Source organism: Epargyreus clarus, unplaced genomic scaffold (genome assembly GCF_041222505.1).
Source record: "Epargyreus clarus isolate Ecla_fem2 unplaced genomic scaffold, WU_Ecla_fem_2.2 ptg000017l, whole genome shotgun sequence".
In the NCBI taxonomy this organism is placed as follows: domain Eukaryota; kingdom Metazoa; phylum Arthropoda; class Insecta; order Lepidoptera; family Hesperiidae; genus Epargyreus; species Epargyreus clarus.
This window is the reverse complement of record NW_027332225.1, coordinates 5,912,828-5,938,576: the sequence shown is the minus strand read 5'-3', so window position 1 is coordinate 5,938,576 and position 25,749 is coordinate 5,912,828. Positions and strand designations below refer to the sequence as shown.

The following is a 25,749-nucleotide window of genomic DNA, read 5'->3' as shown; positions in this document are numbered from 1 at the left end:
ACTACTTATTTTAACGTATACTAGTTTTGCCTGGTACCATTCGACCATCATTTTGAAGTTGGTTGAACCCTTTGTGGTTCGAATCCACGTGGCGGCACCACTGCCACACCTATTTCTGCCAATAACAGCAGTGTTAGGCGCTGCTGTGTTCCGTTTTGAAGGGTGTGGTATGGGAGACATACTTTTCCGAGGCGTTCCAGCTTAGTCCTCAGGGGTAGCGGCGCATCTGTGGCCGACCTCGGGTAGGAATATCTAATCTTATCTGAGGTTCCTTACAGATGTTCAAGGGCGGCAGTTGCCACTTACCATCAGATGAACTGCATGCTCGTCTACTACTCCTATATAATAATTTAAAGAAAAAGTAATGGAAATTATGGTATTATGAAAATTGTTAAAATCAATATCGTCAACAAAATAGCATATCGGTAGATAAACAAAAGAGAAAAGGACACTGATGTTTTCATGTTAGAATTCGTCCAGTAATCAAAAATTCAATAAAAAGTTAGTTATCCTCATTTAGCTACCAAACATGAATGATCACTATTCAATGACCATAGTCATAAGTTGTGGTATAAATGTATCCCAATTTAATATTTCATTTGAAACCTGTCATAAAATAAATATGTACAGTCCTTCATTGAATATCCTTGTTTTTCTATAGATCAACGAATTCGTACATAAACGTACAGTTACCCGCCGCCTGATCGCGTCCGATGTGAACAGTCCCCGTTCATTCGAATGGCTCTGTGAAATGAGGTTCTACTTCGATCCTAGAAACAATGACGTAAGTTAACAATACATATAAGAAATATGAATATAAAATAAGCAGATATTATGCTTAATTATTTATTGTTTAAAACAGGTACTTCAACAACTGACAATCCACATGGCAAATGCCAAGTTCTTATACGGATTCGAGTATCTCGGAGTACAGGATCGTTTGGTACAAACTCCACTTACAGACCGTTGCTATCTCACTATGACGCAAGCTTTGGAAGCCAGGCTTGGTGGATCGCCATTCGGTAAGTGGATAAATAGTAAAGAACTTATCTGATACATCTTTGTTATTATGAAAACGGATCATAATATTTAAATTGCTTGCGTTAAATTCTAATAACTCATGCGAGCTTTCGTTTTGTTTTTCTTTGTACTTTAATTCAGTAGCAAAAGTCAATCAACCAAGTCAAAAGACAGTTTTCAAAGTCAATTTGGCAGTAGTGTAGTCAAAGTGACTACATTACTGCCGCCGTCTATAAATTGACTGAAGTAAAACTCTTTAAAGTATGATTTAACCAATCGTACTTGAAGACTTATTTTACTTTTTACTTTAAAAAGTTAACTTATAGACCAACTGAACAGCTGTTTTCCCGTGACTATGGCAAACATTTCCTCATGAACATAAAATATTTAAAAATTCCACCATGGATACTGGTATATGGAGATTAGTACATATATTGTAAGGAAATAAGTCAAAGTTGTCAAATTGATTATTTATTTTTAATGTTATATCTTACCATTTTAGGTCCGGCCGGTACCGGTAAAACCGAGTCGGTGAAAGCCCTCGGCAACCAACTGGGCCGCTTCGTACTGGTCTTCAATTGTGACGAGACCTTCGACTTCCAGGCCATGGGTCGTATCTTCGTCGGTCTTTGCCAGGTAAATATATTTTTCTTTTACTTTTAAGAAGTTATTTTCCTACCATAATTATGAATATGTTTACGTCAACCTTTACTTCACTCGGCTGTTATGTTTATGATTTATTTCATAAAATGATTATGTGATAAAATGTGATTATTTTTGTGAAATAGAAAACTTACCCATTTAAATATTTGCAGGTCGGCGCATGGGGTTGCTTCGACGAGTTTAACCGTCTGGAGGAGAGAATGCTTTCGGCTGTATCGCAACAAGTGCAGACAATTCAGGAGGCACTTAAGAGTCATCAAGAGGGAGATAATACTGGTATGGAAAAGTGTTCTTTTTGTGTTAACATTTATATTTATATAACATTCTTTAAGATAATGTTTAAGTAATCAATTTGAATAATGTGTGTGCTACATTTTGCCTCATCACAAGATGCTGCTAACTCTTATAGATGTTCTTGATGTTAAAATAGTTTTATAGTTAATAGTTTTATAATGTTAAAATACTGAAATAATAGTCAATGTATGTTTCATATAAATGTTGTACAGCAATCTACTATTGCTGTATAGATGAATGTATGTAGTGTAGCAAGATTTTATTATTTCAAAATGTCTACTATTACACAGTAGCTGTCTTATTTCTGCACCTACTAATTAATTTTTTTAACTTTTTAAATTATATTTAATATTTATTTTATTATTTCTTACAGCCAAATCCATTACCGTCGAGTTGGTAGGCAAGCAAGTCCGCGTCAGCCAAGACATGGCTATCTTCATCACAATGAACCCGGGATACGCCGGGCGGTCCAACCTGCCCGACAACTTGAAGAAACTATTCAGAAGCTTGGCCATGACCACGCCTGATAGGCAGCTCATCGCCGAGGTGATGCTGTTCAGCCAAGGGTTTAGAACCGCTGAAAAACTGGCCTGTAAGATCGTGCCGTTCTTCAAGTAAGTTTTTTTCTGAAGTTATTTATACTTTTAAAATAGTCTTACTTCAATTCAACTTAATTTTTGACACATTTACAAATTGATGTTGTTAAACGAAAAAATAAAAAGTTGATAACATGGTTTTTCTAACCATTCTTCCTTAATACTTAAGCTCTAAACGCTCATTTACTAATAAATTTAAAGATTATATCACAACTAGCTGACCCAGCAAACGTTGTGTTGCCATATAAATAAAAGGGTGAACAACCCTTATCACTTAGGGGGATGAAAAATAGATGTTGGCCGATTCTCATAGATCCGGATAAGCACAAAAAATTTCGGAGGAGTATGGCAACGAAAACACGAGAATTTTATATATTAGATGTAGAACAAAAGTTTAATCTAGTTATTTATTTCCAGACTATGTGACGAGCAACTGTCGAATCAATCCCATTATGACTTCGGTCTGCGTGCACTGAAATCTGTGCTCGTATCCGCTGGTAACGTGAAGCGTGACCGCATTCAGAAAATTAAGGTAACTGTTAACTTCAACCATGTGTAACACAATTTACTCAAAACTTAGTATAACTGTTTACCTTAAAATTCAATCTAATTGAATGAGTTGGTATAACCCTGTCAATCTTTATTACGAAATATCGGAGTTGATAAGCATACTTTTATGTACCAAGTATTTATGTATGATATTCAGTTTGTGTAATCCTCTGAAGTAATTTACCTAAAAACCCCATACATTTTTTTGTAGGAGAATTTAATAGAGCGCGGTACAGAAGTGCCCGACGAAGCGTCCATAGCGGAGTCGCTGCCCGAACAGGACATCCTGATACAGTCGGTCTGCGAGACCATGGTGCCCAAGCTGGTCGCCGAGGACATACCGCTGCTGTTCTCGCTGTTGAACGACGTGTTCCCCAATGTTGGCTATACCAGAGCTGAGATGACTGGTAAGGCCGTTATTTTTCTTTATTTTGCAGTGACCAACCTTAAGAATGACCAATTATACCTGAGACACTTTGATCCGTTTTTGATGTGGAAACTCTTATCTTACATATATGATTAAAAATAAACTATAATTAAAAATTATGAGAAAAGACTGTTACTGACATATTTTCGTTTGAAACAATTAAAAGTAAGCAGTGTTTACGTTCAGTAACATAATTCGGAAGTTATCTATATATTTATAATTTACAGGTCTCAAGAATGAAATCCGGGCAGTGTGTGCTGAGGAGTTCTTGGTTTGTGGAGAGGGCGACGAACAGGGCACAACTTGGATGGAAAAGGTATGTTGAAAATATTGTTTTAACAAAAACTGGGACATTCAATTTTTAAGGTGGCTAGATATATTAACAGAATCCTTTTTCGGATAAGGATTTGTTTTGCAGCTAGAGTGGTTTTTGACATCGGAATTAACAACATAACATCATCAGTGACTCGTCTGTGCACCAATAATTTTGGTATATGAGTTTCTTATGTTATGCACTATGTTTATGTAATTTACTCATGAACATCGAATATTATTTAACGGAAAAAGTCATAATCATATTAAAACATTTTAACCTTACTGGTGAAGGCCGTTAATATACAACATAATAATATATGATATTGAATAAGGCATCGATAACTCATTAACAATTAATTTATATGATAACTTAAGAATAACATTTTATGCTTACTCATTAAATTTATTTTATTATGCCTGAGACTGTGTTTATAATTAAAGCATTTATATGAAAATTTATTTTTTCATTATATTAATTATAAAATAAACTATTTATATAAAACTTCAAGTGTCGTAGTACATGTATATTTTGCAAAAGATAAAAATGTCACGTCTATAAAGACTATGACAAAAAAACGAATGATTTATACAATGTGTAACTTGAGTGTTATTCAATTGAAACTGAATTTTAACACTTAATAAACTTAAACACTAAAAATGAAGAATATTTTGGCGTTCAATACAAAATAAACACAGTGCCACGGCACATTATAATATATATACACATATCGATACGACATACGGTAGTCCGTGAGTGTGAATGCGTATGCGTTTTCATGCTAACCCGCTAACGGCACGTAGAGGCGCAGCGCGTCGTCGCGCGCGCAGCACAGCACGTGGATCGAGAAGGTCAGTCGCGGCGGTGGCGGGCTCTGTGGCGCGCTCGTGTTACACTATCGTATTTGTGTGCTCTTGTCTATTTATGTCTGTTTATTTGTTTCTCTAAGCGTATGTATGATACTGACTATGGTAGGGCGGTTTTGCTATAGTGAGTATTTACGCCCACACGCACACTTCACACTTGAATTGATTCTAATCTTTTCGCGACCTATGTACGTACGCGTATACATGTAACGAGTGGCGAGCGTACTAATAGAGGCGCGTGCAGGCGTAAATACACGTGGCAAGAAAAGCGGGCCAAATGAGTGCTTATTTATTATATGAGAAAATCTTATTCTATGTAGATGTGAAAGGTATTATTTTATAAAGAATGTAATGGAACAAATCAATCTTGCATCGATCGTTAAAGATGTATTTTATTAATTCCACCCTGATTTTTTCTAGCAAGTTTGAAGCTAATTCTTTACTTGCTCAAAAAATAGAAGATCTTACCCAAATGTCTTCTCTTCACCACAAGTAGCTAATTACGACAAGGAGAGAATATTAATGATCATGAAAATATGATAATGTAATAAGAGCCTGAGCTCTAGTGTCCGGCTAAAATATCTAATTTGGTGAAATTGTATATTTGGTCGGATTCTAGTAACCCTTCAAAATTATTTATTTGTGTTTGTGCTAACCTTTGTTATGTGTCACCTTAGAGTTGGGTATTTTGTACTTTTTTTGTTCCAATTGGCAAATAGGAAAGGAAAGATATAACTACATTATTGGCGATGATTTTTCTTCGCAGTGTGATTCAGTCATCCTATCATGCACGAGTTCGCTCATTGCACTCAATTTTCAATCATTTTTATGTTTCAAAAAATCTGCGACCTTTTGGCAATTTTATCTTACGCTTGTTCAGTTGTTGCACCGTAGTTTTGTTTTAGTATTCGACCCTTTCAGAAGACCCTTAATAAATCTAAAACTAATTCAATGCTCTCTTGGCCTTGCCATCAATGTGTATGCTAACTTCTACTCCTCATTAAGTACGTAGTATCAGAGAATCTCCAGCACCTGTGCATAACTGGGCTTGTTCGAATTATATATTTTTAAACATGTTTAACATTATTTGTATGTGGTATAGGTCCTGCAATTATACCAAATATGCAAGTTGAATCACGGATTAATGATGGTCGGGCCATCCGGCAGTGGTAAATCCACCGCATGGCGCGTACTACTGAAGGCATTGGAGAGGTATTTATGTTTTATTTAAGAATATTTTTATATGAGTTGTAACTTGTACTCGAAGTTTGAAATTAAACCATAATTTCTTTGTGATAGATTTGAAGGTGTGGAAGGCGTGGCGCATGTGATTGACCCGAAGGCGATGTCCAAGGAAACACTTTACGGTGTGCTCGACCCTAACACTCGCGAATGGACTGATGGTCTGTTCACACACATTCTCAGGTAATGTTACTTTTACGATTATTCCTGAACATTTATGTCTTGTTTTATAAATAGCTCTAATTGAAGTGATTTTCATAGTCGATGACTATCGATCTAAGTCTTGTCTTTCCAATAGGAATAAATAGGTTCCAGTCTTATGATGTCATATACATGATTTGGCGAAACAAAAAAAAATATTAAAAAAAGAAAATTTAAATCAAAAAATTACACATTAATAAGTTGATATATTCCTTATAAGTAAATCTATAATTAGGTATCAAGTGAAGTGTGAATACATGTACACTTTCCACTATGGAGATGACCCCGTCCTTCTCTCCCAAAAAGGCTCTTCAATTTCAAAAGTCAAATAATAAAACATTATTCAATATCACATCGTAGGAAAATAATCGACAACGTCCGCGGCGAGATCAACAAGCGCCAGTGGATCATATTCGACGGCGATGTGGACCCTGAGTGGGTGGAGAACCTGAACTCGGTGCTGGACGACAACAAGCTGCTCACGCTTCCCAACGGTGAGCGGCTCTCGCTACCACCCAATGTGCGAGTTATGTTTGAGGTAATGTGATCTATTTATTTTTAACTGTTTACTCTTATTTAGGCGTTCAGTTTGAAGAAAGCTGAATTGATGTTTCATTGCAAATATAGATTCAACCGATATCTAAATTATTATTTACATATTGGTTCTAGAGGTCACTGTTTGTTGACATGTTTTTTTACGTCCTTTATTAACGGAAACGTGGTATTTGCTAATGTGGGTAGATATTTTTCGAACGCATACGTCACTAGTGTCTTAAAGAAAGTGCCAGCTGTGAGTCAGTATGTGTACGACCGTCGGCCCAAGCGGACGTAGTGGGACGTTAGCGAGCAAACTAGTATTGCGATCAGTGTCTGGCGTTTAAAAAGTACTTATTTAATGCTTAAATTAAATTCAGTTTCATTCCCCATATACTTATGACAATTATTTTTAGGTACAAGATTTGAAGTACGCGACACTGGCTACCGTGTCACGTTGTGGTATGGTGTGGTTCTCACAGGATGTCCTGACAACTGAAATGATATTCGAGAACTATTTGCTCAGGTAACTTTTGAATCTAACCATTTATTGATTACCTAATGCTAATTGACTTTAAGTGTGTAATTGTACTAAAAAGAACACTAAAAATATATTGTATATTTTTGAGTGCTGGTATTTTTGCTTACCTTATTATTAACGGTTTCAGGTTGAGAAACATTCCGCTAGAGGATGGAGAAGAAGATTCATTCAGTATTGTAATGGCAGCTCCCACCGCGGGCGGTGATCAAAATGCCACTGAAAATATCCTCTCGCCAGCACTACAGGTAACTTCATAATAAAAAAAAACATCTTATATGAATATTGGAGTAACTTGTTAAATAGCTACATTTCTATCATAGACAAAGATTTATCATTGAGTTTAAGATTACTACTGGAATATAATCGTATATTGATATACGGTTATATTTATATAATATATTTATCCCCCTATATGATTATATAAACTGTATATATCCATAAGTATCGTATCAAATAATGCAACTGATTCATTATGTAGAATTTTCATTTCATATTTTATTAATCTTTAGACTCAGCGCGACGTGGCAGCGATCCTCCAACCACTGTTCTACGGCGATGGCTTAGTGGTGAAATGCCTCGAACGAGCCGTATCTCTCGATCACATCATGGATTTCACTCGCCACCGTGCGCTGTCCTCTCTGCACTCCATGCTCAACCGCGGTGTCAGGTAGGCTACGGTTGTTTGTCCGAAATACGATTAAATTAATAATCAGTAAAATTACAATAACATAATAATCGGTAAAGTTACAATAATGCTCAATTATATAAATGCAATTTCATTTTCAGGAACATATTAGGATACAATCGTCAGCATCCCGACTTCCCTGTAACCAGTGAGCAGTTGGAAGCATACGTTCCAAAGTGGCTTGTTTATTCACTTCTTTGGTCGTTCGCTGGTGACGCTAAACTGAAGGTATATTATGTTCTTTTCGGACTTAATAAGTTCGCAGATGATAAATTTGTTGTTACTAATTTAACGTTTTGTTTTTAGGACCGTAACGAATTGGGTGATTTCATAAGATCTGCCAGTACAATGCAATTGCCACACAGTGGACCCAATCAACATATTATTGACTTTGAGGTAGGTTCATATAAAAACAAGCATTTGAGATATTGAGTAAAGTCAAGTTCGAGTAAGAGTTTGAAATAAGTTTAGTATTAATTGTTACGAGTGTTTTTTACGTCGGTTTTTACATAGAAATATAATTAAACATTACCAGTAATTAGTATACTTCAAAACCACTAGAAATTGGTTAATGTTATTTGATTTTTTTAAATGAAAAGGTAGTTGTACTTGTTTAGGTTTTTAAATGAAAGGAAGCCGCACGCTTACTAAACATTCATATTTAAGCTTTGTCTGAAATAAATTGTGACGTAAGAGGATTCCGAATTATAAATAACAAAATTAAATGTACGTACTTTCGCAGGTGTCGATAACGGGCTCGTGGGTGCCGTGGTCGGCGAAAGTGCCGCAGATCGAGGTGGAGACGCACAAGGTGGCGGCGCCCGACGTGGTGGTGCCCACGCTCGACACCGTGCGACACGAGGCGCTGCTCTATACCTGGCTGGCGGAACATAAGCCGCTCGGTAAGTAATTAATGTTTACTTTATAATTTTATATTTCTCTAGTCGACAGAAGTATTTTGTTATACTAAAGCGTTCCTATTAGAATGAAAGGGATTAGCACTATACTTCATATACGTGTTCATGACAGATTCATACTAACGAAGTATAAACGAATATCAACGCTCTTTCGTTCAATTTTTTTTCAAGGGTTGTCCAAACTTTTATTTTTAAAAATTGTCTTTGTTTTGTTGTCTTCTTCTTGTTCTACTCCTATTGTAGGTTGAACAACTTTAGGGCAGTCCTTATTTTCGAGTCTACAATTCAGAAGAGTTAAGCGGTGTTGCAGCAGCAGTGATTCATTATCGTCATATAATTATCCGTTAACTATTTTAACAATAGTACAGAATCACATAATAGAAGCAATAAACTCAATATGAATTTTCTGCCGTTATCAGTACTCTGCGGCCCGCCCGGTTCTGGCAAGACCATGACGTTATTCTCCGCGTTGCGAGCACTACCCGACATGGAGGTGGTCGGCCTCAACTTCTCGTCTGCGACCACGCCCGAGCTGTTGTTGAAGACCTTCGACCACTACTGCGAGTATAGGAAGACTCCCAACGGCGTCGTACTTGCACCTGTACAGGTACGTGCATTTAAATTGTGCACTTATACAATATTATGTATTTATTATAAATAAAGGATTTTCGTATGAGCTTTGAATGTTTAAGGACTACCTCTATAGCTATGTGCTCTATTTTAAAAAAATATTGTTTGGCACAAAAATATGTTCACTGTGATTTTTACTTATTATTATTTCTAGCTTGGCAAATGGTTGGTACTATTCTGCGACGAAATCAACTTGCCGGATATGGATCAGTACGGAACTCAGCGAGTCATTTCCTTCCTACGACAACTTCTTGAACACAAAGGATTTTACCGTGCCAGTGGTAAGAATCTCATATAATTTAAGAAACTTTATTTTCATGTCTATTATGTCTATCTCACATGTATATTGTCTCAATTTTATAATCAACAATAAAACAGAATCTTAAAAATAAAAATCAGAGATCCTCTACTTTCAACATTGATAACTTGGATAATTTCTTAATTCCGATGAGATAATACAATGTTTTTGTTCGTAGATCACTCTTGGGTTCACCTGGAGCGCATCCAATTTGTCGGAGCTTGCAATCCGCCCACCGACCCCGGCCGTAAACCGCTATCTCATCGTCTATTACGTCATGTGCCCGTTATATATGTGGACTACCCTGGAGAAATGTCTCTGGAACAGGTAAAGTGTAGCCATTCGAAAATATTCAGACCTGTTAAATATAATTTACTTACTTTTGTTGTTTTTTTTATTCTTTCAGACATAATAAATATGGTTATAGGTATATAAAGTCCACCTTTGTAAACCATAGAAGCTAGTTAACGTTTAAAGAGTTTATAAAAATCAATTATGAAGAAATGCTATTTATGTAGTTCCTTTTCAGAGATGGGGAGCATTTCAGATTGCCTTTGACATACACTTAAACTATTCTGTCTATTACTTACCTTTGATTAGACGCGCGCATTTGCAATTTGCAATTCCGCCCTCTGTATATTATTACAATGTTAAACTTGTATATAATATTAATTTGAACCATTCACCTAAGAAAAAAGTTAACAACGCCGTGTATAATATTTCTATGATCTTTCGCCCTAATGGAGACAAAAGTTACCATCGTCAACATCCCCAGATCTACGGCACGTTCACGCGCGCGATGCTCCGCATGCAGCCGGCGCTGCGCGGCTACGCGGAGCCGCTGACGCAGGCGATGGTGAAGCTGTACCTCGCCTCGCAGGAGCGCTTCACGCAGGACATGCAGCCGCACTACGTGTACTCGCCCAGGGAGATGACCAGATGGGTGCGCGGCATCTGTGAGGCTATACGGTAATTATGATTCTTAACTTCATTTTTAGGATATGGTTGTGAGTAAATTTAGAAGCAAACGCATTATTACCTCCCTTTTTTGACGTCGGTAGTGTAGTGTCTTCAAAATTCTTAACAACTTAGATTGTGAATTATTACTTAACGTATTCATAATTCCTCTTCTTTTTTATTGGACAATATAAGAACACAATAATATTAAAAACAGAGTGCAGGTTTTTTACAGCATGGGGGTGCAGGAAATTGACAGCCTCAACTATGTAACACTTATTATTATTCGTTTTATTTCAACAGGCCTCTAGATAATTTAAGCGTGGAAGGTCTTGTGAGATTATGGGCGCACGAAGCTCTTCGGTTATTCCAAGACCGTTTAGTTGAGGACACAGAGAGGCAATGGACCGACGAAAACATCGATAATGTTGCTATGAGATTCTTCCCAGGTTAGAAAAAAGAATACATACATTTAATAATCTGGTTAGCCATAGGTGTATTTATTATTGGGCCAAAAAAATCTTATTTCTATTATTTTTGTAGGTATCAATAGGGAGCAAGCACTGGCACGGCCCATATTATATAGTAACTGGCTAAGCAAAGACTATGTTCCGGTACAAAGAGATCAGCTGCGCGAATACGTAAAGGCTAGACTGAAGGTAAGTTATTCGTGCCTTATATATTAATTTTGTTTGTTATAAATTGAAATTGTCTTTTACTAATTACTACTACACATTATCCCAAGTCATGCTAATTAAATCCATATATACACACTTTTTTATATTTACTATTAAAAATAATGTAGGCAATCCTTTTAAATTTTATTGCATAGGCATAGGTGTAATCCGCGCCAAAGAGCTAGTCCGATCTGAAGTTGTTGCGAGCAGGTGTAGTCATACAATTTGCTATGACGATGCGATTTATTTCTATATTCAGAGCGGACTAGCAGTTTTTCTATATATCCATATAACTGCTCCTGGTTTAACCATACTTCAGTAGGCTGCTCCAATGCGCATTGCTTGAGGACCGTACGTACTTTAACACATTTAACATATAATGCTGGGTTTCCTCAGGTGTTCTACGAGCACCTAATAAAAACCCTACTTCACTTTATATTTCCGTACAGTTTCTTTTTCTTAACTTACACGTAACCCATTAAACATGTTCAATATGTCGCCGTCTCCCTAGGTGTTCTACGAGGAGGAGCTGGACGTGCCTCTAGTACTATTCGACGAGGTGTTGGAGCACGTGTTGCGCATCGACCGTATCTTCCGCCAGCCTCAGGGTCACTTGTTGCTCATCGGCGTGTCCGGTGCCGGCAAGACCACGCTCAGCCGCTTCGTCGCCTGGATGAACGGACTCAGCATCTTCCAGATCAAAGTGAGATTTGTTGTGAAACTTTGTTTGATATATTGAGAATTGTTTAATAATGATAGTTCAGCATATCCCAAATCAAAGAGAGTTTTGCTTTGACACTTTTTGATACATTGATAGTTGTTTAATGATGCTAGAATTTTTCTTATAGCAGTGGGCTAGCCATTTTTTCAGATTTATAACATATCTACCTTATATGACTAATATAGACCATTCTAAATTTTCCTCGAAATAATAAACGCATCTAAGATCTACATCAGATAGAATTTCTGTTCATCTGGTTGTTAGCAAATATTCATAGGTAGCAGTAACCGCTCAACATCAATTAAACATACAGTTTATCATTTATTACAGTTTATCATTATAGCTCATTATGGTACATTTTCAATTAAAAATGATATAAATAAAGAACACAAATTTTCTCCATAGGTACACAACAAATATACAGGTGCGGACTTTGATGAAGACTTACGATCGGTCCTGAGACGTGCAGGTTGCCGCGACGAGAAAGTTGCCTTTATTCTCGACGAGTCGAACGTACTCGACAGCGGCTTCCTCGAGCGGATGAACACGCTGCTCGCTAATGGAGAGGTAACTAATTATTCCTTTTTTTTTCTAAATAGTAACGGTATATATTTCGTATACAAAATTAATTGTGTAATGCCCTTATACGTAAAATGATCTTTTCTTTTTAATTGTGTAGGTTCCCGGATTGTTCGAAGGGGATGAATTCGCCGCACTGATGACTCAATGCAAAGAAGGTGCTCAACGAGAAGGACTTATGCTCGATTCAAATGACGAGTTGTACAAATGGTAAGTACAGTATAAAGCATAAGTATTTTGTTTGCTTAGGAGTTTCAGTTTTGATATATTAAGAAGCCAAAATACCAAACAAATGAAAATTTGTGAGTAGAGCCTGCATCCTTTATATGTTAAACTTAGGATTTTATCAACATTACCGTAAGTTAATCACCACTAATATTCAGCATGGCGGTACTCTTAGCGGCAAAATTGCAATCCCTCCTTTATTTGTACTGTAATACACAGGTTCACGGGACAAGTAATGCGTAACCTGCACGTGGTGTTCACGATGAACCCATCGTCGGAGGGCCTGAAGGACCGCGCGGCCACCTCGCCCGCTCTGTTCAACAGATGCGTGCTCAACTGGTTCGGAGATTGGAGCGACGGCGCACTGTTCCAGGTAATTACTACTCCATGTAAGAATTAATATTACGTAACAACAATTTAACTTTCGCGTCTTGCTATGTGAAAACTACAAAAAAGAATATTAAAATATGTTTAAGTTGGTCAGAAAAAATATTTACTTATCATTTTTATATTTCTAGTTTTTTTAGTAGTTTCCTGCAATTACCGAGTAGCTAGTTTCTAGCAGTTTTTAATAAAATATATAAGAAAAAGGTTTATATGGATAAACATGCATAGTTAACTAAACATGGATCTCAACTAAGTGATTGGTTTTTAATATTGATAATCTTATGTCGTGTATGTTTTTACCGTTTTCAATCCACGACTTCGATGTCTTTTTTTTCTTGTGATGAAACACAATATAACCGAGGTGGTTGTCCCAGGTGGGCAAGGAGTTCACGACGCGCATGGACCTGGAGAGCGCGGAGTACGTGCCGCCGGAGCAGTTCCCGGCGGCGTGCGGCGAGCTGGGCGCGCGGCCGGCGCACCGCGAGGCGGTCGTCAACGCGTGCGTGTACGTGCACCAGACGCTGCACCGCGCCAACGCGCGCCTCGCCAAGCGCGCCAACCGCACCATGGCCATCACGCCCCGGTACGTCCGCTTTGGTATAGTCCGCGCCAAACTTCTAGCCCGCTCCGAATTTGTTGCGCGCAGGTTTAGTTAGCATATACTCCGTAACGTAAGAACACATTAACGCAGCTATGTACCCGTGGGCGAGAGCGGGCTGCGGCCGGGTGTCGGAGGGATGCCGCGGTGTCTTTGTCCCGCTAATATCTACAATTTGCTATTGCGACGCGACTCGTTTATATATTAGGAGCGGACTAGCAATTTGGCGCGGAATCGACAATATATATAATATGAGTCGGATATGTTGTTTTATCAAAATACGATATTTTACATAAACAAAAAAATCTACAGCGTTGTCTATCAAAATTTGACGACACGCCTGTCACATTCATAAAAACTTAATTATAGAGTAATACAGTAATATCTCTGGTACGTAAAAAATACATCAATATCCAGGCCTACTAAAACCTGAAAATCGTATTTGCCACTTTTTGTAAGGAAAAATGAGGAAAATAGGTAACTTACCAGGACGAGATTCAATACTTTTTTATTAACACTAGACGTATCCAAAACACTAAGTAAAAAAATAACGCCAAACTTATAATTTTTTACAAGATTTAAACGATAATTCTGTAAACTTTATCTAGACACTACCTGGACTTCATCCAACAAATGGTGAAGTTGTACGCCGAGAAGCGCGCTGACCTTGAAGAGCAACAGCTCCACTTGAACGTCGGTCTCGGGAAGATCGCGGAAACCGTCGAACAAGTTGAGGAAATGCAGAAAAGTCTCGCTGTCAAATCACAGGTAATTAAACGCGTTTTAAATTTAGAAAAAAAACTACTAATGTATTTTTAAGCAGTTAAGGATATTTATTGAGGTTAAAAACAACCTCGTAACAACAATTCTCGTTTATATATTTGTATAAGAAAGAGAGATAGAACCAGATTAGGAAAAATATTTTTTGACGTTTAAAATGATTTATAAAATCAAATAGAACTTAACGGTTGCTACCACAATAATTTTACAGGAACTACAACATAAGAACGAAGCCGCTAACGCTAAACTGCGACAAATGGTGAAAGATCAACAGGAAGCCGAAAAGAAGAAGGTTGAAAGTCAAGAAATTCAGGTATGATACTGTAGATAACTTCCCAGTAGTAACAGGTACTGACTTGGTATGGTAATCGTTTAATTTCTAAATTTTTTGTGCATAAAAACAGGTCGCTCTCGAAAAGCAAACTAAGGAAATTGAAGCCAAACGAAGAGACGTAATGGCCGACCTCGCTCAGGTGGAGCCCGCTGTCATCGAGGCGCAAAACGGTTCGACTTTACACTTTACTTGCATCACACATAAAACTCCTACCATATGTCTTTTACCTGCAAATGTAATCCATATATGGCCGTTATTAATAATTAATCTAACCAATTTTAGCCTACCAAAGATTGAAAAGTGACATGTGACATGTGTAGTATGAAGAATTTGTCAATTTTTGACAGACAAAATATTCGATAGATTGAATATTAAAAACGGACTATATACTCAAAATCATATAGTTGATTAGCTGTTGGTCATTTCAGTACGAAAGGTCACTGCGACGACTTCCCAACATAGTAAAACTTGTTCAACTGCTAGAAAAAATGTTTAAGAAGTCAAATAATTCAGTAGAACAGAAAATGTATTTGTTTATACATGATTTTGTTATGCAGTTGAACAAGTAAGTAGTTTGACTATTACAAAGATGCCTAATCAAAATAAATGTGTAGTGAATTTGCCTTACTAAAACATTTTTTGTATCTAACATGTGTTGATATTTCGCAGTTAAATTGTGTAACTTGCATAGGTATTGAGAGGTAAACAACAGTCTAAAAAATTACATTGTCTATTAAAAACGTTTTCACCGATCTATGAATACCGAAAGGACATCGAGAAGTATAGAATCTGAGTATTGGAAATTCGAGGGTTCGAAGCCGCGTAACAATTTTCATACTAAACGTGGAGGTGATTGCAAACAACAGCGGTGCGTTCGATCAAGAAGCAACAGCTGGTGGAAGTGCGGTCGATGGCGAACCCGCCGTCCGTGGTGAAGATGGCGCTGGAGTCCATCTGCACGCTGCTCGGCGAGAAGAGCGACACGTGGAAGGGCATCCGATCAGCCGTCATGAAGGACAACTTCATATCCACTATAGTTAACTTCGAGACTGAGAATATCACGTTAGTGTCGTCCTGCTTTCGCTCGTGGAGGTCGCGCATCGTTCTGTCTCTCATGGTCGCGTGAAGTTTACTCTGTACGCATGAATACCGTTTCTCTGAAGTTTCGGATATGGTGCATCTCCTGATGTCTGTTTTGGACGGGCTTCAAAATCAATTAACTGTTTTCTACAAAATTAAATTTGATCATTGTTTCAATAAATTGGAATGTCATATTTACTTTCAGGTGGATGCAAAAGTTCGTTGACGAATGTACAGAGTAGACCCGCAGAGTCTACTTTCCGTGACAGTTTTATAAAATTGATAACATCTGGATAGTACCCGATGTACTAGACCGATGCGATACCTCCTGAGAATAAAATTTAGATGTTTAATTTAATTTCTGTATTCTGTATTAAATTACTTACGGAATGTACCATAACCGTAGTAGATAGCAAGCGTTTGTAATACCATCATACTTCTCAGTCTATTTATTGGCAAAAACATTTTAGTGTATTTAGTGCATTGAACATGATTGTGATACGAATACATATGACTTGTTGTAACCTCTTATTTTACTAAGCATTTATACTGTATTTTAATGTTAGCGATTTTTTATTTCTTCACTGTTATGAATGAAAAGTTTTATATCTCTTAGTTTATGGAAATTAATATTGTAAATACGCTAAGCTTGCCCGCATATGTGACTGTTGTTATTAATGTGAATTACTTAACGCTACGACCACTATGTGTAATGTTAAACGGCATCTTCGTAAGGCACACTAATAACCCGAAAATGTTCGTATGTGACTAACATCGCTAAGCATCGTCGTGATTAGAAGGTCATTAACAAAATTTCTCTTTCAGTCGGTAACGGGCGCGCTCGCGCGTCCCTCGCGATACATGTTACAATAACGCCAGCCGCATGTGACACAGTCAGCTAAACGCCTTTTTTTGTTTCTCTCTTTTTGTACTCTGTCGCTCTCGCTGGGTGGGTGGCGGCGACGGAACACTGCATCTCTGCATACATGCAGCGGTGAAATCTATAAAGAAGCAGCACTTGGTGGAGGTGCGCTCCATGGGCAACCCGCCGGCCATCGTCAAGGTGGCGCTGGAGTCCATCTGCCTGCTGCTCGGCGAGAACGCCACGGACTGGAAGGCCATCCGCGCCGTCATCATGCGCGAGAATTTCATCAACAGCATCGTCTCCAACTTCTCCACCGAGGACATCACGTGAGCACCGCCGCTTCTTCAACCATCCCCCGCCCTCCCTCGACTCCTCCCCGCCACGATCCCCTTTTGGTTTACGGTGTTGGTGCTGACAAAGTGATATCACTCGTATGATCAACCATAATAAATAAATACTCGTACATGCACGGAATGATAATAGTTGTAGAATTGTATTATACAATAGATGAGAAGCGATCACTTTCATGGGTGGTATCACTTATCCTTTTGAAACATTGGGTGCAGTTTACTAATGTTTGTTTTGCGGTTGTCTTGCATTGTGATTGTATGGTTTCTTTTTGCTGAAGCGTGCTTTTGCATGGTGAATGTCTTGCATCGATCTGTTATGCGCATGATGAAATCTGATGAGACAATATTTTACTGTTATGACATTAATATATGATAAAATATCAGATTTCGTCCTGCCTGTTTGTTATGTTTAGCAGGTTTACTTTTATGGATGAGTAGACAACGCAGAAGTATTTTCAACCCACTATTAAATTTCAATTTAGAGCGTAGATTCAATATAAGTCATAAAGGGTAGATCTAAAATTCAGCAAATTCAATTAACATTTTACTCTCTTAATACCCTTATCTCATAAGCACTTATGTGCACTACCCTTTAGTTAAAATAATCAAAAGGTATAATACGTATATATTTATTATTACTTGTTGCGTAAATCGTCAAATTGCATGAATGTATTTGCCAATAAATAATGTCCGTCCAAAAGTTGTCTTCAGAGCAGCGGTTGAAAATCACTACAGAAAGTGAGTCAACAGGCTATTCCATTTTTTGTTTTGTTTTTGTTTGTTTGCTATCTACAATGTCTTTCACCCACGATTTGCATATCATCAAAGTCGTGATCTGTTGCGAACAAACTCTGAAAGACATTGTGTTTTTTTATAATTTATTATTTTGCTATGTGTTGGTGAGTGACGTCCGTTGGATTGGAATATCGTCGTAAATACATGGCAATATGGAAGGTAAACGTGGTGATGTGTGCATGAAAACCGTGGTCAAAGAGGTCTGTGGTGATATTTCCGTTATGATGGTATGGTATATTGGTTTCTCCTTAGCACAATGAAATATTTATTTAATTTGAATGTTCAGGATTAAAGTTCGATTATTAATCACTATTTCGTATGTGGTCAGTGACGATGTGCGTGAGAAAATGAAGACGCGATACCTCAGCAATCCGGACTACAACTTCGAGAAGGTTAACAGGGCTAGTATGGCCTGTGGTCCTATGGTCAAATGGGCTATTGCACAGGTAATGTACCAGAGTTTATTCTATATTTCATTACAATATTAAATGTAATGATAACTATAATATATACTTTTTCTGTATACCTAGTAACCTTTGTTATTATACAAGTGATAAAGAAATAGTAAAAGAGTTGCAAAGAGCCGCCTACTAGGCAGGTAGTAAACTTTATGAGGTCTTTGAAACTCTTGAAGACCTCCAACTGTTATAGGATAGATTAAATTACCATATAACAACCGTATATAATATTTTAAATACCTTTTGTATGTGAGAGCAACCCATGAGAAATGAGTGCCTGATGGACACACATCAATAAACCACGATCGATATTGCTTCACATAACTTACGATCATTGCCATCTAATCAAAATAAAAATTCAGATCGAATACGCGGACATGTTGAAACGCGTGGAACCGCTCCGTAACGAGCTGAAAGCGCTGGAAGACCAAGCTCAGACGAACGTGACCGCCGGGAACGAGGTGCGAGAGCTGATCGCTCAGCTCGAGAAGTCCATCGCGTCCTACAAGGAGGAGTACGCGCAACTCATCAGCCAGGCGCAGGCCATCAAGACCGACCTTGAGAATGTGCAAGCCAAGGTAACGTTAGAATTACCTCTGAGAATAAGTAAAGTTATTCATACCATTCATCATCTCATGGAGATTCACTGTAGGTGTTTGCTGTAGTTACTGTTTGGCTGATCACATTAAAGATTGGATCAGTTTCTTCTAGCAACATAGGTATTACTCTCTATATTATTATTAGTATGTGAATATGTTGCTGGAGGAAATTGATGTATCCTAGATTGTCTCTTTAGATTCTTATACATGTAAGATGGTTCTTACATTTAGTAGCATTACGTATTTTTTATTCTTGGTTTATCATTATACCTTAAGGAATATAATAGAAATGTTTAGGAAAAGAGAACGAGTATTGCTACGGTACTATAAATAAATTACATTACAGTATTTTAAATCACAAGGTCATAATGTAACAACATTTAAAATATTGTATGCCATGCGTTTTAGGTGGACCGATCCATAGCGCTATTGAAGAGTTTGGTGATCGAGCGTGAGCGATGGGAGTCCAGCTCGGAGACGTTCCGGTCGCAAATGAGCACCATCGTCGGCGACGTGCTGCTGTCCGCCGCCTTCATCGCATACGGAGGATACTTTGACCAACACGTGAGATTTTACATAAAATATTGCTTTACACAATAACCAAATAGGTGTGATCGTGATCATACATAATCTTCTATAAGAAGTAAAAATAAAGGGAATTAAATATATACATAGAAATCTGTTAAATATGTTAGTTTATTGAAACCGTTTTGGTCCATAAAAATGTTAAGGCTTATAATTTTGTAATTAAATTAAGTTGTAATTAGTTAGATTTTAAATAGATCAATGTGATTCAAAATATTATTGAAATCAAAACATTTTTTTTGTTGTGTGTGCGTGTGTTTTTTGTTTGTGTTTCGTTATGGAGAAGAAGCTGCGAAAGAAACTCCATAACACACTTTACGTGTAGTATTTTTAATCCTCCATAGCCATTCCATAGCTCCATGATCCGAACTTTATATGTTAATGTGGTACTTTTTTCACCTTTTTTAAATTCTTAATGAACAAATGTATAAATTGAGGTTTGAGTCAATATTTATGAACCTTCATTTGTTCGGCAGTACCGCCAGAACCTCTTCTCGACGTGGACGGCGCACTTGGCGGCGGCGAACATCAAGTTCCGCGCGGACATCGCGCGCACGGAGTACCTCAGCAACCCCGACGAGCGCCTGCGCTGGCAGGCCAACGCGCTGCCCACCGACGAGCTGTGTGTAGAGAACGCTATCATGCTCAAGGTTGGTTACGTCATCTCGTTTTAAAACTTCCAGGCTGAGTTTAGTAGACCGATATGTGGTTTGACTCCAGCGGCAGCAGCACCACGCTTATTTCGACCTAATAACAGTAGTGTTTTGCGTTGCTGTGTTTTTGTTTGAAGGTTGTGGCAATGGAGGTATACTTTTCCGAGGTATTCTAGCATAGTCGTCAGGGGTAGCGGCACATTTGTCGGCTGAGCTCAGATAGGAATATCTAATCCTATCTGGGATTGATTACAGACATCCACGGACGGCAGTAGCCACTTACAATCAGGCAAACTGCATGCTCGTCTGCTACTCCTATATTTAAAAAAAAAATAGTTATTGATAGATGGCGGAAGGAAAGATCGTCCTTAATACATTTTTCTATAAAATTTGCCGGCCTAGGCTCCAGCTCCCTTCTTACATCATCTAATATCATTTAATCCACTATCTTTGTTTTGCAGCGCTTCAACAGATACCCACTCATCATAGATCCGTCGGGACAAGCGACGGAGTTCATAATGCGCGAGTTCAAGGAGCGCAAGATCACGAAGACATCGTTCTTGGACGATTCATTCAGGAAGAACTTGGAATCTGCCTTGCGATTCGGCAACCCCTTGCTTGTGCAGGTGAGAATGCATTTTACATATTTTCTTATATTATTAACATATATGACACCGCTTGGTATAATCTACATTTAAAAAGTAATACTCACAAAATTACTACGTTACTACGAATTTTACCCATGGTCAGTTGCAGTAAGCTCACACAGTTTTTTCCTATAAAATGCAAGTCTTCCATTTTCCCATTTTCTTACAAAAACTGTATTAATTTTTAAGACTAACCATGGTTTTCCGTTAAAAACGAAAATTTTGTTATTGAATTTGTAATGATGACATTTATATATTAATAAATCATGTTTGAGATACAAATATATTTAAATTATTTCAGGATGTTGAAAACTACGATCCCATCTTAAACCCGGTGCTTAATCGTGAGTTGAGGCGCACGGGCGGTCGAGTGCTGATCACTCTCGGCGACCAGGACATCGATCTTAGTCCTTCCTTCGTCATATTCCTCAGCACTAGGTACGTAGATTAATGAAAAGCAATGCTTCCATCGTACATATTAAAAGGATAACGCTTAGTTTATAAGCAAATCATCATAATCATTTGTGTTAGTGTTTCTACAAATATGTTAGTTAAGTTGCACTACAGCAGAAGCATTAGCTGAATTAAGTTTATTTTATTTATCATAATGACCAAGTCGGATTCTATGGTATTTTTTAAAGTTAAATATGCTACATCCAATTTATTGTGTTCTTTAAGCTCATAAAGTTATACTATAGTTGAAGCATTAGCTGGGTCCCAGGATCATTGGGTAAGGCTGTCCAATTAATAGAGTAGGTTACTAGCTACCCCGATTCTGATTGGCACAACTTTTACTGAACAAGGAAGATAGTTGAACTAGACATATACGTAGATAGTTAGAGTAGTTCTGATCAGGATCAAGAGACAATTTTTCATAAAGCGTATATATAAAACAGAGACCCGACAGTGGAGTTCCCGCCGGACATGTGTTCGCGCGTGACGTTCGTGAACTTCACGGTGACGCGCTCGTCGCTGCAGTCGCAGTGCCTGCACCGCGTGCTCAAGGCCGAGCGCCCCGACATCGACACCAAACGCTCCGACCTGCTCAAGCTGCAAGGTATGCTAGGAAAATTGCATTTGTTTGTCAAATTTTTGCCGAAATCAACATACGAGTAGAGTCCACGCCAAATTTCGAGTCTGCTCTGAGTATAGAAACGAATCGCGTCACAACAGAAAATTGTAGATAGTAGCGGGACGAAGATGGCGCGGGATGTCCACCGCAACTCTCCAGTGCCCACGTGTACATAGTTGCGTTAGTGTGCTCTTACTGTTGCTACGGACTATACGCTTGTATTCGACCTCATTGGCTCTTAGACTACTCCTGCGTGCAATAACTTCAGAGCGGACTAGAACCTTGGCGCGGACTATACAAATCGGTAACTTTTGAAGAATTACATGAATCGTTCCAGTATATACGAATCCTTAAATATTTTGGTGTAAAGTACTAATAAAGTAGAGCTTGGGATTGCCAATTATTTTCAAAAAAAATAAAATGAAATTTCCATTGTATTATTTGAATTAAAGTTCACTTTAATTTATCCTTATGATTCCCTAATTATTCATGAATTTATTAAAAAAAATAGACAAACTATAATTTATTTCTTAATTATAGGCGAGTTCCACCTGCGTCTGCGTCAGCTAGAGAAGTCCCTGCTGCAAGCGCTTAACGACGCCAAGGGCAAGATTCTCGATGACGACTCCGTTATTGCTACCCTTGAAACTCTGAAAAAGGAAGCCGACGATATTGGGCAGAAGGTCAGGATGTTGTCAAAAGTCTAAAGGGATATTTTAATATTAACATTTAAAAACAAATTTTATAACTTTTCATATATTTCCAGGTGGAAGAAACCGACAAGGTCATTGGTGAAATTGAAACAGTCAGTCAACAATATTTGCCACTTTCTCAAGTAAGTACATTATAAAAGGATCTTAGAACCATATACCATTTACTTGTTGGTAAATATACTACTATTCATTGTTTCTTTTTAGGCTTGCAGCAGTATCTACTTCACGATGGAGTCGCTGAACCAAGTACACTTCTTGTATCAGTATTCGCTGAAGATGTTCCTCGATATATTCAGTTCGGTGCTCGTGTCCCAGTCGCTGAATGGTATAACAGACTACACAGCAAGACTCAAGATCATAACCGAGGAGTTGTTTGCGGTAAGACCTTGTTTTCGACTTTCACATTATATTAAGAGACTTAAATTGATTGTTGTGTGTGAGATTTATGCTAATAAACATAGATGTAATATAGATATAGATTTCAAAACGACTGATGATGACTTCAAAAACGATACACATTTAAAAATATGGACACAAAAGTAGTATTTTATTGTCAATTCCCCATATTTAAATTTGTATTATCACAATTGTACTGACAATATTTGTTTAAATAAATGTATAAGGTCAAATTCATATTCGTTAGTAAGTTCGTATGGGTGAGTGTAGTCTCCGTGTATGTCATCAGGCGGTGTACGAGCGCGTGGCGCGCGGCATGCTGCACACGGACCGGCTGACGTTCGCGCTGCTGCTGTGCCGCATCCACCTGAAGGGCACGGGCGCGGAGGACACGCTGGAGCGGCAGTTCGCGGTGTTCCTGCGCGGCCGCGAGGGCTTCGTGGCCAGCACCGCGCCCGTCGAGCCGCTCACGCAGCCGCAGCACGAGGCCGCCGCCAGGCTTAGTTCCAGGTAACTTTTGCTATCATAGTTCATATTTATTTTGTTTTGTATTTTTTTCATTAAAGTGGCATACGATTATATTATCCACGTGACTTGATAGTCCGTGGTCATTGTAGTTTATAAATATTTGTAATCACTCTAGCCCGCTCCACATTCTCGTTTGTCGTGCTTTTTTCGCGAGAATATGAAGCGGGCTTCTCAAATAAAGTTGTAGTGTATGTTGGTAAGTGCGTATTTTTCTCGAGCGCATACGTCATTACCGACATAAGGTAGATGCCAGTCTAATCAGTTTGTGTGCGACCTTCGGTCCGAGTGGACGTATTGCTATCGTAACGTTGATTATGGCTATCGTGAAGATGACTCTTATACTTATTACCAGAACGCACCAATGTTAAACACTGATATAATGTAAAAAAGGGAAGTACTGCCTTTGAAGTCGAAATATTAAATTTTAGTAACTATAACTCTTTCTGATTTTAGTGCACCTTGCTAGATCATTATTCTTAACCTAAATGGCACTTGGTATTGTTATGTATGGGGCATGTATATCAATACTCTGTAATGTTTAAAATATTTAATGTTATGTATGAGGCATGTATATCAATATTCTGTAATGTTTAAAATATTCCTTGTATATTGTAATGTACGTGTGCATGTGATGTTTAACACGCGTGTGTGTACGTGTGTCGTAGGCTGGTAGCGTTCCGCAACCTGCTGGAGAAGGCGGCGGCGCTGCCCGAGCTGGCGGCGTGGCTGGCGCAGGCGGCGCCCGAGCAGTGCGTGCCGACGCTGTGGGACGCCGACGCCGCCGCGCCGCCCGCGCCGCACACGCTCGCCTGCCACCGCTTGCTGCTCATACAGGTAATGCACTGTGCCACGTGACATGACGCTGTACCACATGGCAATATACCACATTACCTCGCAAGGTAATGTTAGTCCGCGCCAAGCTGCTCGTCCGCTCTGAACGTAGAAACGAGTCGCGTCGAATAGCAAATTGTAGAAATTACCGGGACGAAGACACTGCGGGACCCCTCCCGGCACGCGTCCGCTGCCCACACTCGCCCACGGGTACATAGCCGCGTTAGTTTGTCCTTACGTTGTTACGGAATATACGCTTGTAGTTGTGCGCCAGAGCGGACTAGCAGTTTGGCGCGGACTATACCACATTACAGTGTTTAATTCACCGCGTCATATCGCAATGTACCTCACCACGTTGTAAAATGCCGTACGCCTTCACCGTACTATATAATATTACAATATGCTTCAATATACAACGACACCACACCATCGCGCCACACTACGCTGCTATAATGATAGTACATTACACCATATTGCACTATGTCACACCACATTGCTTCAAATTCTAATGCACTTGTATTCCATTATTACTACATAGCAAAGAAATGCAGTATTCTGCGATAAGTCTATTTATTGCATTTGTCATAGTCATATGAAGTTAAATTTTCTTTTTTTACTTTCATTTAATTTGAATGGCCTCAGAATATCTTATTTAATGAACTTTCATTTGATTATATAAGTCAATGCTGCCTACTTTAACAATACACTGTACCATCAACAACAGGCCTTCAGACCGGACAGAGTGATAGCGGCGGCGACGCAGCTGGTGGCGGCCGTGCTCGGCGCCGGCTTCATGGCAAAAGCGGAAACTGAGCTCGACCTCTCTAGCATTACCGAGAATCAATTGAACGCTACCACGCCGGCGCTGTTATGCTCCGTACCTGGATATGATGCTAGCGGTAAGTTGATGTTAAAATGAAAAAGTTGAGTTTGCTTCACATAATTTATAGCTATAAATATATTTAATATGGACAGACAAAAAAGATTGTCGTTCTTCTTCTCAATACTTTATAATATCGCTACACTCACAAGATCTTAAATTATGTTGTAAACCATTTTTTTATTTTCCTTTATTTTAAAATTAGACTTACTTGTCGAAATTTCTAGCTTCTCTGAATATTCATCTTAGTTGTGTTGCATGCT

General features: G+C 38.4%; 1 protein-coding gene across 7 annotated transcripts in view; it reads left to right on the top strand.

Annotated features, from left to right (window-relative positions):
- The window catches only part of Dhc64C (dynein heavy chain, cytoplasmic), a 47,744-nt gene that overhangs the window by 16,053 nt on the left and 5,942 nt on the right, over positions 1 to 25,749 (top strand). For 2 of the 7 annotated variants that reach the window (XM_073081912.1, XM_073081910.1), the window contains 46 exons: positions 662 to 784; positions 863 to 1,022; positions 1,523 to 1,656; positions 1,836 to 1,959; positions 2,351 to 2,591; positions 2,991 to 3,105; positions 3,334 to 3,529; positions 3,777 to 3,865; positions 4,666 to 4,713; positions 5,831 to 5,940; positions 6,028 to 6,153; positions 6,532 to 6,709; positions 7,122 to 7,231; positions 7,374 to 7,491; positions 7,756 to 7,913; positions 8,033 to 8,159; positions 8,238 to 8,327; positions 8,674 to 8,833; positions 9,268 to 9,455; positions 9,633 to 9,759; positions 9,955 to 10,103; positions 10,552 to 10,745; positions 11,037 to 11,182; positions 11,277 to 11,392; positions 11,922 to 12,113; positions 12,537 to 12,698; positions 12,811 to 12,920; positions 13,155 to 13,308; positions 13,697 to 13,905; positions 14,529 to 14,688; positions 14,912 to 15,013; positions 15,105 to 15,204; positions 17,107 to 17,305; positions 18,453 to 18,570; positions 18,945 to 19,160; positions 19,590 to 19,745; positions 20,243 to 20,416; positions 20,881 to 21,045; positions 21,368 to 21,504; positions 21,963 to 22,123; positions 22,679 to 22,821; positions 22,905 to 22,973; positions 23,056 to 23,229; positions 23,537 to 23,757; positions 24,441 to 24,609; positions 25,331 to 25,505. In XM_073081912.1, the coding sequence (XP_072938013.1) occupies positions 662 to 784; positions 863 to 1,022; positions 1,523 to 1,656; positions 1,836 to 1,959; positions 2,351 to 2,591; positions 2,991 to 3,105; positions 3,334 to 3,529; positions 3,777 to 3,865; positions 4,666 to 4,713; positions 5,831 to 5,940; positions 6,028 to 6,153; positions 6,532 to 6,709; positions 7,122 to 7,231; positions 7,374 to 7,491; positions 7,756 to 7,913; positions 8,033 to 8,159; positions 8,238 to 8,327; positions 8,674 to 8,833; positions 9,268 to 9,455; positions 9,633 to 9,759; positions 9,955 to 10,103; positions 10,552 to 10,745; positions 11,037 to 11,182; positions 11,277 to 11,392; positions 11,922 to 12,113; positions 12,537 to 12,698; positions 12,811 to 12,920; positions 13,155 to 13,308; positions 13,697 to 13,905; positions 14,529 to 14,688; positions 14,912 to 15,013; positions 15,105 to 15,204; positions 17,107 to 17,305; positions 18,453 to 18,570; positions 18,945 to 19,160; positions 19,590 to 19,745; positions 20,243 to 20,416; positions 20,881 to 21,045; positions 21,368 to 21,504; positions 21,963 to 22,123; positions 22,679 to 22,821; positions 22,905 to 22,973; positions 23,056 to 23,229; positions 23,537 to 23,757; positions 24,441 to 24,609; positions 25,331 to 25,505 (6,793 nt within the window). Of the gene's footprint in view, positions 1 to 661; positions 785 to 862; positions 1,023 to 1,522; positions 1,657 to 1,835; positions 1,960 to 2,350; positions 2,592 to 2,990; positions 3,106 to 3,333; positions 3,530 to 3,776; positions 3,866 to 4,665; positions 4,714 to 5,830; positions 5,941 to 6,027; positions 6,154 to 6,531; positions 6,710 to 7,121; positions 7,232 to 7,373; positions 7,492 to 7,755; positions 7,914 to 8,032; positions 8,160 to 8,237; positions 8,328 to 8,673; positions 8,834 to 9,267; positions 9,456 to 9,632; positions 9,760 to 9,954; positions 10,104 to 10,551; positions 10,746 to 11,036; positions 11,183 to 11,276; positions 11,393 to 11,921; positions 12,114 to 12,536; positions 12,699 to 12,810; positions 12,921 to 13,154; positions 13,309 to 13,696; positions 13,906 to 14,528; positions 14,689 to 14,911; positions 15,014 to 15,104; positions 15,205 to 15,900; positions 16,097 to 17,106; positions 17,306 to 18,452; positions 18,571 to 18,944; positions 19,161 to 19,589; positions 19,746 to 20,242; positions 20,417 to 20,880; positions 21,046 to 21,367; positions 21,505 to 21,962; positions 22,124 to 22,678; positions 22,822 to 22,904; positions 22,974 to 23,055; positions 23,230 to 23,536; positions 23,758 to 24,440; positions 24,610 to 25,330; positions 25,506 to 25,749 lie in introns of all 7 variants that reach the window. The other 5 variants (XM_073081915.1, XM_073081913.1, XM_073081917.1 and 2 more) reach the window with 3 other exon arrangements.